The sequence below is a fragment of the Tribolium castaneum genome, chromosome 9, assembly GCF_031307605.1.
Source record: "Tribolium castaneum strain GA2 chromosome 9, icTriCast1.1, whole genome shotgun sequence".
In the NCBI taxonomy this organism is placed as follows: domain Eukaryota; kingdom Metazoa; phylum Arthropoda; class Insecta; order Coleoptera; family Tenebrionidae; genus Tribolium; species Tribolium castaneum.
Window position 1 is genome coordinate 8,746,544 of NC_087402.1, and position 19,524 is coordinate 8,766,067.

Consider the following 19,524-nt stretch of genomic DNA (forward strand, 5'->3'; position numbering starts at 1 on the left):
ATTCCGAAAATAGCAATTTCTGCACACGCTTGATAGACATGACATAAATTTCGGAAGGAAAAACTCACCATTATGATTAGGACTTTATTTTGCACTGTACGTTACGTCAGATTAAAATACACATTATTGACAGTTTACATGACATACATACATACGAATATGATCAACTACAGAGTTATTTCAGGATTATTATGATACTCATACCGAATATGCCTTTATCACAATCAACTCGCCACACTTTCACAATACATAGGATTAATATTCAGCTTAGAGACATAAGATATTTGCACTTGGTTCACGATTGCACTCCTCCAAAGGCCGGCTCCGAGCGTTAGGACACATGTAGTGGACGGTCATTTATCACCGTTGGCCTGAAAGTATTTTCATCAGAACCCACAAAAGTAAAATTGCAACTATTAGTACAGAACAGGAAAAGACGTTACGACCACACCCCTGATTGTAAATACGCTACGAAATTAGTTAGATTCTGATCAAAATCGGTTAAAATAGAACTCAGATTCAGATAGAGGTCAAGTATAGATTAAAATCTTTCCATCATCCATTATCACCTATCAAGCACTATTTATGTTTGTTATTCGTTGATAAAGTTAAATAAATAGAACACGCTCGGAAGAAAGTTTTTCATGCAATTTCGCTCCTTACATTTCCCCAAACGTAATACTTTTCTGCTGCATCAGCGGTTTATGCGTGCCATTTTTTAAAATTCCGTTGGGTGTGTCCGTCTTCTTATCCCCGGTATTAACGTTAATCGTAACGCGGTTTGCAAAAGCCTTGGAGAAGTTCTCCAAGTTGGTCAAGTCGTTCGTGGACTTGGCCAGGCTTTTGGCAAGGCTAGTGTTAAGCGAGATGCGCACGGATCCATTACTTTGCGGTTTAATTTGCGGACAATTTAGCAAATTTTCCTGGAAATGGCCCAAAAATCGCATTTTGGCGCGGGATTCGTTGGTACTTACCATCGATTCGGTGCGTTTCCGCAGGTTGGACCGGTTTAGGGTTTGGGCGAGCTCGGAGGCCAGTTGGTTGGAAATTGGGGTGTTGGTGGGGGATGGGCTGGTTTCGGTGCCGTTTTGGAGGAAGTCCAGCCGGCCTGGGGTCTTGCGCATGGTCCCCGAGGGGTACTCTCCGATGGTGACGCTGACGGGGCGCTGTTTGCGGATCGTGGAGGTGCTGGAGGCGGTGCCATTCGACATTTTGAAGTATGTGTTGGGGGGTTTGGGTTTGTTCCCGCCCGGGTTATTGAGCTTGAAGGATTCCAAGGATTCCATTTCGACTGAATCGTTTAAATGGTTTTGACTAGGTTTGTATCCGTTCTGCTTTGGTAGGGAAGTCGTCGATGTGATGCTGAGGGTGTCGTAGTCGGGGGTGGGACATGGGGGCGGCTGCTGGTACGACAGGGTGGAAGTTTTGACGGGAACCGGGGGCGCTTTGCCCTTTTTATTCGATTTGATTGTGTTGGTGTTGGGAGTACCGTTGGTTGTTTCTGCGATTGGCGGCTGGAATTTGTGTGTCACTTTTGTTTTGGTTACGTTCAATGTTTTGACTTACTGGTGGTGGTGGGGGCGGCGTCGTTGTTGTGGAATTCCGGTTGTTCAGTCGGTCTTGCAAACTTTCTTGCATGGAAAGGTTTGATAATCGTTCTGATAATTTCTGCGACAATTCTTTACCAGCGATACGATCCTACAATAGAAAAAGAAAATTTTATTATGTAATTACACGCTCAAGCGGCGATGTAAAACTACGGAAGCCGTGACTCCAAATAATAAAAATTAAAACGCCTTTTCTGTATTTTCTAGAATTCTGCTTTATCGCTTGAATTTATGTGGACCTTGTTTGTGTTTTAAGTACTCATTTAGATACAAAAACTAGCCGACCATCAAGGTTGCAAACATAACAAATTCGTTTTATTGGAATAATAACTCACTTTAGCGGCTTGGTATTAATTAAAATGATGTTGGACTTTCTTAACACTCTCCAAAAGTGCATTTTTCCGTTCAATTAATGCTACAGTTTTCTGATGGAACTTACTTCGTACGTTTGTAGGATGAAAACGGGTTTTCCACTTTTAGATCTGTCCATCATTGTGTGATAAGTTCGATAGAAATAACGATTGTTTATGTTAGGCCGACAACAAGTAAGAGCGCTCACTAGAGAACAACTGGCTATACTTATTGTGGTTGAGTTTGCGTTTTACCTGCTTTAAACAATGATGACGTTCATTATCGTTTGACGAAACGCATTTAACGTATCGAAGACCCGCGATATCATATGTAAACCTACGCAAAATTAGATAAAATAATATTACAAATGATAATTCCGCGGCCCAGTTTTGTGAAATTGTCGCGCGATGTGTGTGAGCAATTAAGAGATAAAAGTCGGCACGAGTGCATTTTCCTAAGATTGTCGTTTAATTTAAATTAATTGCCTTGGAAAGTTAGTAGGCACTCATTAATCGGACTTTAATCGAGTTTGTTTTACAATTACAATTTTTTAAATTGTTTAATAATACGGTTCACGTGTTTGTCTTAACAAGAAACAATACTTTCTTCACTAATAGAGCCACGCTACTTACCTTTCATTCAAATTTAATTAGGATCAGTGTAGAAATATTCCGTTTTCTTTATTGTAATTCTCAAACAAAAGGATTATAACAATAATTAAACCAGATTGACGAAATACTTGTTTCGTTTCAGTTATGTAACGACGATTTAGTCGGATAATGAAATCAAACGCTTGTTTCAGGATACAGTTCCCATGTTCTTACATGACCGGACGGCAAATTCGCTCAATTTGACACCCGAGGTTGAGAAAATCATAATGTGGCGAAAAAATGTTACAAGATCGCGCAAAAATTCAGACTGCAGACAAATTAAAGAAGCCTCAAGGATTTTCGTAAACATTTCATTGAAGCCAAAGATAACAATTTTAGTTATTTGTTACGTGTTGTGTTCGATTTAATGTATGTCTGTAATACATGACACGTGAAATGCTTTAGTAATTAGTGATAATTATGATTGGTAATGATTAGGACATTATACGAATTCAAGTGAACAATTATCAATAGTTTTTTAGTTTGTATTTCAAGAGAAAAAGTCTTGTGGTTAACATGCATGTGTGGTTTGGCCAAACGACGTGATTATTCATAAAACAATCATTACGATCCGCATTGAGCCGTTTTTCGTAGCATTTATAACCGCAGAGATCTTGAATCGGAGAATTTGCAACAAATTACCGTAAAAACGAGCATTTCAGTGTAATTTCGTGGCGTTTTGTAAAAGTATCCGATTACTTAACTCGTGCACAAACTCGGCCTTGAAAGCAGGAACGAGACTAATCTCTCATCTCATTGTGATCGTCCGGAAATCGGCGAGAAACAACCGTTTTCCGGACATCATCGCTTAGTATTCAATATCCATCCGCTAAGGTCTTTATGCAATTTGCAAAGTGGGTCAATTCGTGATATGAGACTCACCAGAGTTTCTTTCCCAACGGCAGGTGCGGCGGAATCCGTTTTATCTTCGTTGTCGGGAGCTTTGAACATCTTCCGGTGGGCTTTTTTGAACTCGTCCATGAGCTTATTATGCTGGCTCTGCTTCTCCGATGTCACTCCTTTGAGGATTTTCTTCATTTGGAGTTGCTCGTCGATGGACGGCTTGTCTTGCTCGATTTGCTTCTTCTGGAATTTGAATAGGGTTAAGTGCGCGGCGAAAAAACGGTTTTTTGGTATTACTTCAGATCTCCTTTGTATTTCTTGACAGATAGCGCTAGATAAGCTGCTCGAGGCTGTGCTGCTCCTGCTAGCCAAACTACCGAAACTGCTGGTCGATGAACTCTTGACCAAAGTGTTTTCAGTCTTGTTTTCTTGCTCAGTGTTACTTCTGTGCACTTCGACGACGACGGTTTTCGTCTCGTGCTGCTGCGAGACGAGGCAAAGCTCCGCGAGTTTGTTTCTGCTCGCGTTATCGATGCTTTGGCACTCTTCCTCAGTTCCGTTGTTTTTTATTGTTGTCCCGTTCTCGGATAGATTGATGATGGTTGGCTTAAAGTACTGTTTCTCTTCACTTTCACCGTCGTCCCATCCAATCTTTTCCCATTTTTTCGACTTGAGTCGGTCAAGTCGATCTTCCAAGTCGAGAGATTCTTCTTTAACTATGGAAAGTCGTTTCTGGTCAGACCACGACGGGCTCTGGTCTCCCGTCACCGAGCTCGCTGAACTATTATACCCACTGGACTCCCCTGGAAAAAGCTCCGATCCGGCAGATTTACGGACTATTAAATCGAGCTGGCGCGATGTTTTCATTAAATTTACAGCCTGTAAAATGTCGAAGGGTGGTTAGGGCTTAGTTTACGACGTGCGTGAATGTCGTTCAAAATACCTCGTTAAAAGGTATGTCGCTAAAGTCCACGTTGTTGCAAAAGAGGATCTGATCGCCGGGTCGAAGGCCAGCCTCGCGTGCTATTCCGCCCTCTTTTGTAAACTGAATGAAGATGCCAGGCTTCCACTCCGGACCTTTGCAAATCCTGCAACAATACAATGACGCCTCAAGCACATTCATTTGAACGCATCACGACAGGACGCGCAAAAATACAACGCGCTCCAAGGATTATTATGCGCGATTCTGCAAAGGTTAAAAGCCAAAACTAATAAACCACACAACGGGATTAGTGCGAACGAGAATGCTTCGACAAGCGAATTATTCCCATTACGGCACATAAAAAGACAAGTAAACGTGATCACAATCGGGACTCAACAGCTCGCCTTAAAATTCCACATTTTCCCAGAGAGCAAACACAATTTCTTGAAGAAAAACACGAAGGTTGCTATTCCACCGTTTTGCAAACCTTGCCCTGCTTCGCGGAAAAATCAGTGTCACGTCTCACTTACCCGCAGCCGAGCTTGGACCTCGGTGCCACAATGATGTTGATTCTAACGTCGTGTATTTTTTCTCCCAGCGGCGGTGAAGACCTCAAAGAGGAATTGTCCGTGATGATTTGCCAGCTGAGAGTATCGGTTTTCTTGCTGAAAATTCAATTTCATGCGATTAAAAAAGGCCGATGAGGCAATCAAGCGAATTGAGTCTGGATTTGGCTTTTGTTGCGTTTCCTCGAAATGTGAATGGCGCGCTTGATTGGTTATTATTATTTTTAATTAGATACTTACTCTTTCACGGGAATCATTCCGACACCTGCAACAAAAATATTTATTGTGCGATTGTGCAAAGAAGGGCAATAATAATAACTATTGTGGTATTGTGGATTTTTTGCGCAAGAGTTTGGATTCCAGCAGTGTCACTCTGCTTTTTCCCATCGAAGAATGTCGATGGTGCTCGGGTCTGAAGAAAGGTAGGCGTTTTGTTAGATACTAACGTTTGTATGGTTCGCTGGTCTTTTGTACTTAAGTTACCTTGGCCAGAGGAAGATGGGAATTAAAACGAAATTGAACGTTTTGTAATACTAAGCGAATTCACTTAATTTCTAAGCGGTTTCGCCACCGACTTGGAGCCAATTCAGCGATGGAGCAGATTCTGAAACGGATAGTGCCGCATTCCTTGCTCGAAAGTCTCGCAGAAATGAATGAGACTCGCAACAATTAAAAAATCAATTACGGCCGTTTGCTCACTAATTGTCAGTCTTGACGATATCGGAAAAACCATCTCAAGAATGCAAAGATGTAGAAGAAATTGCTACTAATTATTGCATTATAGTGGATGACATGACGTTTATTGTTGGCACACCTTGCATTAATAGCTTTCGCATTTTCAATATTATACCGAGATGTCGGTGAGGTGATAAAGCGACAGCTCGATTGTTTATTAAATAATCTCTAAATTGGTTACGTAATGAGAAGAGCAGAATTTTAGCACTAATGACCTCGCAGAATCCGCCCATTGCTTAAATAACGGTCCCTGGTCAACCTCAACTTTATCGCTAGCTATTGGCTATTTACTATTGTTTTCGCGTGGCGAAAGACGCAAACTTGTGCTGTTATTTGACCCGCGGTACAGGAAACCCATTATAGGAAATAATTCCGCGATGGTCAACATCCTTAAATCGCTATAATTGGTTTCGGTTAAACTCCATTTAATTAAACGTGGGCATTGCTTATGGAAGGCGGCACCTTGTCTACTTACTTCTCACTTTCAAGGTGAGATGCGTGTGGTTGGAAATCAATTGGAGGACTTCTTTGTGGACGGCATCATCGACGGTGAATCCGTTGACTCTGATGATTTGGTCTCCGACCTGCAACAGCGTTTGATTATTTTCCATCTAATTGCACTCTTCATATTGCGTTGAACCCGACGATGGCAAATTAAATTTTTCAAGGCTGGTACTCTGCATTCCCGGCATTGCTACGCTACGCTCGAACGATTGATATTTTCAAATTTTCACATATGAAAGCCCGGAGGCGATCTGACTTTTAAATATGGAAAGTATTTATTTGGTTCGGAATTTGCGATAAATAGCTCCCAGGTGTTTTCTCTTAAAGAAGGCTTTACTTGTTCTAAGTAATCTTGAATTATTTGCATAAATTTTCACTTTGTTAAAGCAACTACAATCTCACACTTGTAGTTATTTAGATTGCAGCAAATTATTCAAAAAATTAAATCAATAGGTTTCTCCACGTACAATAAACTCCCGGAAATGTGAATGCATTGGTAAAAAGTTGTAAGATTTTTTACATTTCTTCTGCCATAAACGAGTCTAATGAGCTGTTGCTCATTTGGCGGCTATCAAATTGTTTCCGGTCGAAGTTTCTTTAACTTTTTGCTGTATTATTATTTTATCGCATTCTTCTCATACCAATTAAGAAAAAAATCTTTCGTATTTGGAAGCAGGAAGTATTGCAAGTCAATAACTAATCACTGATCCGAAAGTTACGATTTGATGAATTAATCAACTTTCATTATAAAAATCTGCGAATTTGACAAGTGATAAATATTTTTAATGAGTGGCTAATGGCTGTAGCTGAACTTATAAATTATGTATTAATGAAAAATATTTCAAGTTATATAACATGATTTAAATGAACGTTAACTCCAAAAGCAAATATGCAATTCCTGCTGTAATTGCGGATCATTCTGTGGAATCCTTAACCCATCTTTAACCTTGTGACTGCTATGGTAAATAGAAATTCTTGGTAAAAGCTCGTAAAGAAAAGCATGCAGTAAAACTTCCTGAAACCACCATCGCGAAGAAATTCTTAACTGCCTACATTAGCAGAATTGTTAAGAGTTATTAAAAATGAATCATCGCGAGTCTCTCAGAAAGAGAAGAAATCATTAGGAATGTCTTTAAAAGCATAAATGCGTCGTCTTGCTTCTTTTACATTCCCATGTTTGTGCAGTACTGGGTGGTCCGAATTAAATCGAGAGTTTGCGCTGAATTTCTAGTTCTTCAAGGGGAAATAAAGCTCCTATGTATCATTTTTCGCTCTATCAATTTCCGTTTCGTGCTCCAGTGAATGCGAAGCGATAGCAGGAATTACCAAACCCACCCGTTTAAACAAAAACTCGACAATTATGTTAATGCGAAAGCACACCTGTATGATTAAAAATTATTGGAGTCCTTGCGTCATTTCGCGGTAGAAACGTGCGACAAATATTTTTGCGAAACCGTTAAACCCAATCAGCGAGGTGAAGGAACCCGAAATCAGATTGAAAATCTCCGGAAGATCGGATTTTGTCACGCATTACACATTTTGAAAGTGTTGGGATATGTCGCTTAATTAATGATGTGTCAGTAAAAACGTGGTGGTTGTGAGGGTTCCAGGTCGTGTCGTGAGCGAAATGAGATGAGAGTAAATTGCTTCGATTTTTGTGTTTGAACTGGTTGTTTCGTGATGGGAAGTAACGGACGCGAATTTTTGCGCATTTATTGAATATGGCTACATGTTTAAATACGGCTATTGTGAGCATAACTAGCTGTGAAGAAAGTTGTAGTTTCATTGTAGTAAAAATGAGTTTAATTCAGAGTTAATTTCAGTTTCTATGAAATTACGACAAATGGCGTAGAAAGCAAATATTCACTTTTCTCAGTTCGGAAAAAATCCGTATAATAGGTGATATTGATATGAGACAATCAGAGCAAATCAATTAAGCGGAGAAAATGTGAGGATATTATTATGTCTTATTGGTTTTTTGGTCTTAACTAGCACAATGTCATTTTCGTTTTCGCATGATTGTTCCAATTTTCAGGCAAAGCCGCGTATTTGAGATTAATAGAAACCGAAACACTTTCTTTAGTTAAGAAAGTAAATCAGCCTGTTCTAGATTAAGTTCGGAAATAAATACAAAACTATTGACACAAATTCCTAGCGAGGGACAATTTCTTATGCAACTATTAAACTAGAAAAATTCGATTGATATCGCTCAAGGTTGTCCACTTGATAATTTTCTCCAACGACCATGAGAACCAAACATCTTGCCTGAAAGTGAGTGAAAGAAGAAAGGCCAACAGGATACATTTTTTCAGCGTCTTCGACATTCAAATTTCAGTGAATCTAGATTTGGAACCGTCTTCATTCCAGTTTTCTGGAACTTTTCTCCGCATGAGAATTTCCAACAAAGTAAATTTGACACCATTTGCTAATTACTTAATAACATGTTTGAAATTATTTAATTGCTATTATAAAATTCAGTGTTTGTTTTTCAACACATTATAATTAATTCAATATCATTATATTGCTTTTGGAGGGACTGTTAATAATCTAATTAAGAAAAAAACTTTTTAGAGAAAGCATTACGTAACTGTATTTTCATGAAAATTATTACTTTGAGACACCTGGGGAAACAAATCACTTTCTCCGATAAAAATATTTCCAGTCAATAATAAATAATTCTAAAAAGAGGGGTACATACATAATCTTAAATTGAAGTTAATTATATTATTCATAACAAAACGAGAAACATATTTTTATAATGGGGAAGTAACTCTAAAAACTACCCATCAGCAAGAAAACACGACTTATAGGTCCATTTACGTCGGGTTTTGGTACCTTTTTTTGTGTCAGAATGAATTCTTTATAAGCATTCTAATATTTTGGAACTTTTTTCATATCAATTTGTAGGAATAGAAGCTATTAAGTCCTAATATTTAATATTAATAATAATATTAAGATTAATATTTTTACGAGTATAGGACGTTATATTATGGCACGAATAGTTTTGGAGCACGACGAAGGAGTGCTCCAGTAGAATGAGTGCCACAGTTAAGTGTCCTAAAACGAGTGTAATACACTATTTTTTCTACTTCCTATTTTTGTTGGTTTTTTTAGTTTAATTTATCAAATCTGTTCAAACTATTTGCTCTTAATTTTGTTAATTATTCAGGCTTTATCAATAAACGACTTGACCCTGTTTGAAACCAAAGTAGAAAAATATTTTTTGCACTGGTTTTTGCTATATCTTATTGTATCAAAATGAATCCTCTGTAAACATCCTTCAATTGTAAAAGACTTTCCATATCAGTTAAAAACACAAATTATAAAAATTAAAAAACTATGTAAGTAACGTTGAACCTACTACAAAACTTCAAGCATTAATACTTCTGTCACAACTTTAAACTTTTCGAAGCTGCTTTTCAGTAGGAAAATATAACTTACAGAACTAAAATACTGTCAATTTTAGATCCTTAGATTATAGAAGAGTAATCTTCGATCTCACATTTTTTAAGCATAAACAAGAGTTCCTGATCATCAGAAAATAGCAATTTACCGGAAACAAAAAACTCTGTTGATACTAGAAATTGAGAGGGACCAATAGTTCTGTCCTATTATGAAACTTGGATAAAGGCTTTTCAGCAGAACAAAATAATTAAAAGATCTTAAATATTGATATTTATTGTTGCATTTGATAAGTTGTAAGCAGGAACAGTTTTTTCAGTGAATTCATAAAATTCAGGTCTTTTGCATCGGTTTTTGATACCTTGTGATGTCAAAATTAATTTACTGTAAGCATCCTGAAACCGCCAAACGCTTTCCATATCAGTGAAATACAGCGTTTCTGCTCGGCAGGATATAGCAATTTGCAGGAATGAAAAAGCGCTGTAAGTACTATAAAACCTGAAGGACTGGTAGTAATGGCGTGTAGGTAATATATAAGCAATGGAGATAACAAATATGTTTTTTGGATAAAGATGGTAAATTTGATGTTATCCAAACACTTAGAGAAGAATGTTGAAAGCCGCAGTTCTAGTAATTCTTGTTTCGTATAGCTGTATCCAGTGGAGATACGATAAAGTTGACAAAGTTATAGTTCAAGATTAGCAAATATTTATGAATTATGCGTTTTTTTTGTTACAAAATTACCCTTAGTCCCTGTCGATGGGCCTCGGAGGCGGGCTCCACGTGCGACACGAAGAACCCCGTCCCATGCTCCCGGCCGCCCCTCACGCTGAACCCCAAGCTGGGGCCGTGTCGACAGGTCAAGCTCGGGGGCGGCAGGGTGCCGTGCGTGGGGCGGACGAGCCTCACGGTACGAATCCGATTAGTTCTGCTCCCACAGCTTCCCGAAAGCGTCTCCGAAGACATGGTCGAGGAAGCGTATTGCGAACCATAATCCATCATCATCATCATGGCTCTGTGAACAAAAAAAGCACTAAGCAACTTGTAAACATAATTAAAATATTTGCCACGGCTCGACTCGACCAAATTACAATTTTCTTATCAAAGAGATGAGCATCTCGAGTTCGCTTTGTGTGGACTTTCCGCTTAATTGAATCACCTTAACAATCTCCGTAATAGTATGTAATTTAGAGATCTACTATCTTCGTGTATGTGGAGTGGTTTGAAAAATCCGCGAGAGATACTGGTGCGCGCTGTTTTGTAATAGAGCACGCCAGGATTTTTTGAAAAATTTTTATCTAACGCTTTGACCGAGCGAACATAAATTACACACTCAGTATAATTATATTTTATGTGGGAAAAGAAGTGTTTATCTGATTGTTGTGCCAAAAGATTCATTAATTTAAATTTATTAATCACTTTCACCGTTTGTAAACTTCGTAGGTATGGAATATTGTGCAAAATAAAGCAATGGATTGTGAAATTGTTTAGACCAACCTGATCTGATATAAAATATATTCCAATTAATAGCCGTTGGAATCTAGCTTTTCCTTTATTACACAAGAAGCTGAAAACGACTGAGTGCAAACGCTTTCTTTCAGACTGTTTGTCTTTCTGATGCCTGGTTTCAATGACATTGACTGATAACTCCTGTCTGTAATTCTTCATTACCAAATTCAAGATCGTAATAAATGGAAAATATGTCAGTAGCCTTGACTGTAATACAGATAAAACAGGCGTAATTTGTTAGTCTGCTATCTCATATGGTAACTAATTGTCATGTAATAACCAGGAAAGGCCTTGGCAATGTTTTTATCGCCATTATTAAAATATGTTCCCAAAATCATACCTTTTGATGACGAGAACAAAAACACTCCACCTCTATGTTAGTCAAAATCTTGTTTATTTAAATGTTTCGTCTTTTATTTGTTTATATTGTTATTATATTTGCCTTTTTATTATTGCGTGATTGGTCCAAGCTAAGCTCCGCATAAATATTTAAGCAAAACTGGTTGGTGACACTGATTTTTTCACATTGACAATGACATCGACCCGAGTCTGTGAATATATTTAGCTATTTTGTCAACACTTTCCTTTTACAACCTGTCTTGTGTTAACACTTAGTACTTACAGGATCGTTGCCTTAAACAAACTGTTTTTATGCCAATTTAACAATAGGAAAACAATTTAGCTTAAGAACAATAATACAATTACCATTGTCACACGTAGGCATGACTAGTTACTACTCCTGAAATTAGTTTTTTATTCAATTAAAAATATTTGCGTCTTCTTCGCTTTCACTGCGTAATCTGATCTACTTCTTCGCAGCCTCCAGCACGAAAACTCACAATTTATAAGCTCATCCCCGACCGCCTTGCAATATTTTACATATTTCATTTAAATGGCTTCGCTGGAATTGAGTTATTGAGAAAATTACAGTTGTAAAAGATGAATTATTCATAAAATACTATTCATTACGTCCATGCATATCATACAGACTGCACTTGGTTATAAAAATCACAAGCGTGATTAATTTTCATCAAGAAAAGGGTGCGGATCGAGGAGATTGAATAATTGCGACCAGGATTATCTTACCTGATGGTGTCAAGAAAGTACCACCTGGTTCCAACGTCTCATGAGTCACCTGTGCACGATCTCGACTTTTATGGTAAAATTTAGTGCACTTAGTTATGAGTATGAAAATTTAACAACAGCTCGTAAATGACTTATCGGGGATATTGCTGGCGAAATGGAGTCAGAACTGGGCTCTTATCAGGGGGCCTACGCAAGTAATCGGATTTTTCAATTTCAAAAATGATTTATTTTCAATTACTAATAAGCAATAACTTTACAGAATTAAATATCAATCAGTAAAATAAATATTATCTTAAAACGACTTGTACCAGTTACAATAATTAATGTTTCTTTAATTAAACCAGGGGGCATACATTTTCCTGCACAAGTACAGTATGTAGAATTTTCTCGCTTTCTAGTGTTTACAATTTCTAACCAAATAACTTACTTTTAAGTGTTTACGCTGCTTTAAACAATGTTCGTAATTTAGTTAAGTAGCTTGTTAATGAATGAACAACTGAAATACCAGCTTTTAATAGTAAATTCTTGGAAAAACGTTTGAAATCAACTCATTAAAGATGTCCATTGAACAATGTGACATCATGATAATTCGCATTAGAAAGTAGCAATTTACTGCATACCTACGGTATACATGAACTTTAGCCTCAAAGTTAAATGTTCATTCATGCATTTTCTCAATTAAATTTGCAGAGTTTGGCATTTTGCTACCATTACATAACGATCTTTGCTGGAAAATGATTGTGTTGGGTTTTTTGCAATTGTAGGTCGAAGAATTCGCGAGACCTACTTAATTCTATCACAATGCGTCGAGTGGTCAAGCCGGGCCTGAATAATGGCAATAATTATGTATGTACAGGTGCGTAGCCAGGCCTGGCCCGGGGCGCCTCAAAAGTAGGTCCCTTTGAGAAAGTGGTCATTGGTCCCCGAAAGTGCAACCATCCCATCGCGTGTTTGTCAAAAGGTCGCAGTGATTAATTTTTCTGGGATGCTCCTAACTTTCTAAAACAAATAAGTGCATCACGTATTGGCCCAATTTGGTCTTATTGTCACCGCTCTAATGTGGATCTGTGTTTTCACTGGCGCGCGATTTTTTCCGAATGAAATATCAGATTTTCTCTATAAATTGTAATTTAATTCTATGAAGACACTTTCACGTGGTCTCAATTTTCCTCGTGCTCATTAGGATTCGATGTAATGACTGGTCGAGGGTTCGATTTTTTCGCAGGATGTTCCCTATTATTTCGTTTTTGAGCGCAAGTAAAAGCAAAGACTAAACCACTCCAAGCGATCCGAGTCAAGGTCGATCGGATCCTAATCCTAATGCGGCTTTCCCACAACTCACACCGTAAATGGCAACCGACTGAAATCAGTTTTTATGAGGAATTGAGAATTTTCTATAAAAAATTGAAAAGCTGAGATACCATCAAGAGTGTTCTCGGGTGGTCTCATTATTCACCGATAAAAGTCGAACAATAAAAAAATGAATTAAAATAGCTACAGTGAAAATATTGGCCCGAGGTGCCACAGATCTATTTATAGCAGACACATCTGCAATTTGCAGTTACTAAAATACTAACACATAATACAAGAAAGGGGCGTTTTCTTCGCCATATTTTTCAAGTAATCGTTTTGGTTCTGACACTGTGTATAATCTTTTTTGAAGAAAGCTCAATGCTCCACTAACCTAAAGATAAAACACTTTTCCAAGTTCCAAGACAGTGTTAGGCAAAAGTGTGAAACTAAGCGTTTTGTGCTCAAAGTATGTACCTTTAAAAACATCTAATTAGTACATCATCACCTACTTGCTTCAAAAATGTGAAAAATGATCACATTTTTGAAGATTAATTTTTTCGAAATTCCGTTTAGTTTTCGAGTTATTAAAAAAATGTTTTTTTTAATGACACTCTACTACGGCAATTTTTTTGTTAAAAAGAATGCTCTAAAAATCTCTTTTAATCCAATAATATTGCTTTTAAACCAGTGTTTCTTATTAATAAATTATTAAAGTTGCGTTCCAAGCTCTTTAAGAAGATTTTTCGAACTTGGACGAAGTGGATTTGCAAAAAGTTTGGCGAATAAAATAAAAACATCCATGGACAAAACCACTTCGACCAAGTTTGAAAAATCTTCGTAGTGCGTTCGGAACGCATCAACTTGAATAATATTTTATGTAAAATATTTATGTCAAAAATCACTTGTTTAATCCCATTGGACCAAGCTCGCTATGTCAAATGCCGCGCTATGTCCTTCGACTCCTCTAAGTTTTTATTTTATATTTTTTTTCCATTACAAACATTTCAAGGGCCAAAAAACGGTAAATAATAAAATTATCAATAATTTTTCACGTCAAAACAGTTTGTTTACTAACTAAATCCGTTGCAATTTCTTAAAATCACGCATTTTATTCCTGACTCATGACTTTCTCAACTTTTTTCGTCGTTTTTTAAATATCTGATTTTATAAATCAGGAATGAGCTAATTTGCTCAAAAATGCCTGAAATCACGTAAGCGATTGGTTTCATGTTAATGTCCAGGGGTGTGTAATTGTGTAATCGGTCTATAACTTTTTTGGTTATTGAAATATTGCTATGCTGGTTTCATTATCTGATAGATCGAACTAAAGTCCACAGTTTTTGAAAAGTCACTACACAGTCGCCTATGAATATTTTCCGGCAAATTTGTAACAGAACAATTCAGAATACCTTGTAGTTTCAGCAAATTTACGACTTTTAGTTAACGCGCGCAGATAATATATATAGTGTGCCAAAACGCAAAAAGTTAAATGACTAATTTTTTCCAAATTGAACACCTTGTATTTTTTTCATCGCAAATTTAAAATATTTTTTGAGATTTTTCAAATAAATGATTTTATTACAAGAAAATTTGTTATCCTAGAATCTGATAAGTTCAATGGTAATTTAGTTTTTAATAAGAATTAATGTGACTAATCAGTAATCTAATTTTTATTTGATACATAAATGAATTTTGCTCATCAAGAAGTAATAATAAAATAAATGAAAAAGGAAAAAAAAATTGAACACTTAAAGGAATATTTCAAATTTGCTATATCATTGGAAAGCTTATGAAAAATGCTATCGTTACGTGTAAAAGAATACATGGTGTTCTATCTGATAAAAATGAGTTAGGCAATTTTTGTAAAAGTCGACTATTGCCAAAACTACAGGGTATTTTGAGTTTTTCTTTTGCAAATTGGTCGGAAAATATTCATAGGAGACTTTGCAGGCATTTTTTTAAAATTGGTAATTTTTATAAAGAAAAGTTGAATAATTCGGAAAGGAAAAGAGAGAGACCCATAATAGTTTATATAAAGTTACATTATTTTTTTGTCTAGAATCCAAATATGCAAAAATATATAGGTTGTCCTATTTAAAAAAAAATGTAACTTTGGCTCACAACGCTGTATACACCCTGTGTATAATAAGAATATTTTTAGTTTGTGGATTTTAAGTCGATCTATTGGATAATGAAAACGGCTTGGCAATATTTCAAATATTAAAAGAGTTATAGACCGATTACACACCCCTGGGTCACCCTGTATCTGTATCTACTAAATCTGCAGTAGAGAGTAGAGGATTTTTAATATTTTCAACTATTTTGAAATGTTAACAAGAACAGAGTTAAGAGTTAGAAAATACGCCAGGAATTTTTCGCAGAATGAAAAAAATTAAGAAATTGAGTTTAAAGATTCTTTAATTTTGCCACATACTACTACTAAATCTTTATGTGAAAGCTATGCGATCTCTTTTTTTCAAAAGTTTTAAGAAACCTTTCGTTATTCTTTTGTCAAGATTTTTTCCTTATAAAATGTATTTATACAAATTGGCAAAAACCTTTAAAATGTAAGTTCGTGCTGTTCTAGGTTTAGATTTTTCTGAAAAGAATAATAAATAAATAAATAAATAAATAAATAAAGAACCGTATAGTTACTGCTTGGATAAGTTCGTACCAAATCGGACCCACTCCTAATTTCATTTTCTCTGAAACCCGAGTTTAAAATGATTTAAAACTTAACAGATATTTACATTTTAGAATGTTTAATTCGCTAAGTTGTATAATCAGAGAGAAATAATATAGTGGATACCCAATTAATTAGCCATTTTTGTGTACAACTCATACAAATATTTCAAGCGGTGAAATTCGTTTTCTTTACATAAAAACAAGCATCAAAGCTTGATAAATCGTAATGTTACTTGCTATCGACTACTTCCTGTTCAATAATTGTAGAAATCTCTTTAATAAAAGCAATGACAAAATCAAGGAAGAAGCAGTGCGCATTTTTCAACTTTCAACAACTCAAATTTCTCTAAGATTTTTAATTTCATTAGCCATAATAGCCATCGGCAATAAAGCAATTACTGTAATTTGCTAACAATTAATGTAATGATTAATGACTGTTCTCTCCTAGCCACTACTTGAACATTAATTAATATGTTTCCAATTATCACATTTAGTAAAACAAACCCTGCCCTAGAATCCCAAATCACAGCGTGAAAAATATTAATTCTCGCATCGCTAACAAGCCTAGTTTTCAAATTTGGTCGTGGGTAAAAGTGGTCAGCTAAAAGTGCCTGACCGTCCCCAACGTGCCCTGAATGCCCACCCCAGCACGGATCCGTTTCTGCGCTAATAATCGCATATAACATGCATCTAATTAGCTAACAGTTTGCACATTTCCGAATAAATCTCGCATCAAATTGCAAAACCGTAATTGCTACTCATTCGCATAATGTAAATTCTCCCATAAATCCCTCGTAAATGCGCTCAAATTAACGTTATAGCCGGTCGCTTGAATTATGGAACGTTTACAAAGTTGACATTGCCATCGATCTCGCATCATAGAGTTCGCTAACCGCGATTTGAGCCCAAACAAAACGAAATTGATCCAAATAGTTTGGGTTGTGAAAGTAGCTTTGTCGTCGACGATGCTTATCTGAAGGTCCCTAATTAAAATGTTTGAGGAAAAGAACAGTTATGGCCCTAGGCTGCAAACGCAGGAATTGATTATTAAAAGAGAGGACGATTGTTTATGGGGTTTCCTTTCAATATTGATAAATCCATCAAATTCATCATAACTGTGATCATGGAAACGGTTAATGGGAAGTCCAGTGTTATTAGCCAGTTCCGCTTGCGCAACTGTTAATTTACTTAGCAAAGTAAATCACTTTTTCTGATTTCGAGTTCAGCCAAGCTCTGCGTTTTCGAGGAATATCCGACCGAAATGATTTTGCAAAATCCCAGTGGGAAACCTGAGATCTTGTTGGTAGTTGTAGACACACTTTTACAACGATTACCAAACACAAACAATGATTAAAGTTGTGTTTGTTGCGCTTTATCAAAGCACCGCTGCATCAAGATTTACAAACAAACGATTGAACTGTAATGAACTCAAACCCAAGACGTAATTTAAAGATTTCCAGTCCTTCCGTCATTTGATTTATAGGAGCGATTTTTTTCAAACTGTAGCAACTTTCATATCACAACTGTTGTGTCTCCAGTGTATCAAACACTGAAAAAGTTTCAATAAATGTCAAATGAGTGAAAAACGTTATTAATTTCCCAGTTAACGACTTGCTAAACTGCAAAGTGATATTTGGTAATTGCATCGTAAATTATGAGAGTAAAAATCATTCATTTATGGTTGTATAATTAATAAATCTGCAGCTTATCTGAGGAATTTCTTGTACTATTATTGAAATTGAAAGTTGTTTGAGGGTGGGTACTTGCACAATTCCACTAAGGAATTTGATGCAACAAATAAGTGATAATCTTGATTTATGCTTATCATACAGAAATGGGAACTTCATAAATAATATTATTGTGCCATCGATTGTAAACACACACACGGACATGTCTGCAAAGGTCATCAGTGGTTGTTGCAACGTGTGAAAATTGTTCCAGTGTCCTGGTAATTAATTCGAGTTCTTCCCTTCTTCCATTTTCCAATTATACCTACTGTGGGTAAAGACATGGGAAAAATTGATTTCTAGCCACAAAAATTTGATTATGAAAGAGTTTATATAGCAAAATATAGCTAAGCAGTTATTTTGAAGATTTTCAATAAACTTCGTATGATTTATTTGAACGAGGACAAAGTTGATCTTTGTTTTAAGTTTTTTTAAGTTTTTACATTTAGAGGAACCCTGCATTTTTTTCTACGGTTTTTTGCTGAAATGTTTCTTAAAATATATGAAATAAATAGGCACTCTCTCAATTTGCTAGTGGTGCTAACGTTAATGCAGGTTGATATTTTCCTCTGATTTTAGAGCTTTTCGCATTCATTAATTAGTCAAAAATTTTGAAAAATTAGTTATAAAATTGATAACATTTGGTGGGTTTTGGATAGATTTTAAATAAAATCAATTGATTGAGTTTTAAACCCACAATTTCACAAGCGAGTAATGTTCCAATATTGCTCAAATAACAATAGCGAAATTTCGAAATTTTTGTGGGAACATGTAAACACCGTCAACAATACATTTTTTGTGGTATTTGTTTTCGATTGCGTAGAGATTCTGGATTTATGTATCTCTTATCAAATTGTCATTTGAAAAGAATTTTATCTCCCGGTCGATACTCAATATATAGGTGGTACCGCAAATTTTAATACTTTAGCGATAAACAGATAAAACGAAAGATTTGATCTAGATTCATGTTATTATTGGAATAATTATATTATTGGAAGCGGTGCCCGGATTATTCCGGGCCGAAAGCTCGCTTGGACTCACCTTCAGTTATCAGCGTTAAATAGCAAATCCTGTCATATCGTCTCTGTCCAAAACCGAGCTTAACAAAAGTTCACTGTTAGGTGAATAACTCCGGGCTTCACTGTTTTATCAATACCGGAAACACGCACCAGAAGCACCACAAGTTCACTGTTTATCTATCGGCTTCACAGTTGAAGTCTTCGGGCAATGTGCGGCAAGCGAGCACTAGACATTGTGTGTTGGAAGAGTTGTTGCCTTCACCGATTCCATGCTCTGTTGCCCCTTCTTTCGTCTATGGTCAGGCACTCCGGAGCTGCGTGTGTTTATTCGTTATACCTGTTTGATGATGTGTGGTGTTTCACCTGTTCTTCGTGACGGGCTTGCGCAAAAGCTCCGCGAACGCATTTTTAGCACCAGGAAACCAGCCGCTAAACGACATCGCCATCGCCGATTTCGAAGACCGGCTGCTCATTAACTGCGTTCCGATGGGCTTCCGATGGCTTGCCCGTAATGGACGCAAACCTTTCATTATCAAGGGGATATTTACAGATTGGCAATTTGGATTTTTTCGTAATTGTACGCCTAATAATTGCGCGGTTACGCTAACATGCACAAGTGCAAAGT

At 36.6% G+C, this 19,524-nt stretch overlaps 1 protein-coding gene across 5 annotated transcripts; it reads right to left on the reverse strand.

Annotated features, from left to right (window-relative positions):
- Positions 1 to 70: 70 nt before the first annotated feature.
- On the reverse strand, positions 71 to 19,258 carry LOC663713 (uncharacterized protein). Of its 5 annotated transcripts, none has more exons than XM_008194440.3 (12): positions 18,922 to 19,258; positions 10,325 to 10,595; positions 6,150 to 6,258; positions 5,180 to 5,204; positions 4,904 to 5,038; positions 4,395 to 4,539; positions 3,749 to 4,330; positions 3,491 to 3,694; positions 1,567 to 1,698; positions 975 to 1,514; positions 664 to 923; positions 71 to 371 (listed from the first exon to the last, which is right to left on the reverse strand). In XM_008194440.3, exons 2-12 carry the CDS (start codon positions 10,589 to 10,591, stop codon positions 332 to 334), a joined length of 2,439 nt encoding a protein of 812 aa, XP_008192662.2. In that variant the 5' UTR covers positions 10,592 to 10,595; positions 18,922 to 19,258; the 3' UTR covers positions 71 to 331. The 5 variants fall into 5 exon arrangements, with proteins under 5 accessions (XP_008192662.2, XP_064215236.1, XP_015834969.2 ...); XM_064359166.1 differs by lacking the exon at positions 18,922 to 19,258 and adding an exon at positions 12,176 to 12,308; XM_015979483.2 differs by lacking the exon at positions 18,922 to 19,258 and adding an exon at positions 11,430 to 11,562.
- Between the last annotated feature and the right edge of the window lie 266 nt (positions 19,259 to 19,524).

Excerpts from the sequence above, each read along its gene's own strand:
- LOC663713 (XM_008194440.3), bottom strand. The coding sequence starts at position 10,591 with ATGATGATGATGATGGATTATGGTTCGCAATACGCTTCCTCGACCATG. Across the intron at positions 5,205-6,149 it reads TCTCACCTTGAAAGTGAGAA|GTGTCGGAATGATTCCCGTG; the intron begins GTAAGTAGACAA and ends TTTTTGTTGCAG. Across the intron at positions 924-974 it reads GGAAACGCACCGAATCGATG|GAAAATTTGCTAAATTGTCC; the intron begins GTAAGTACCAAC and ends GGCCATTTCCAG.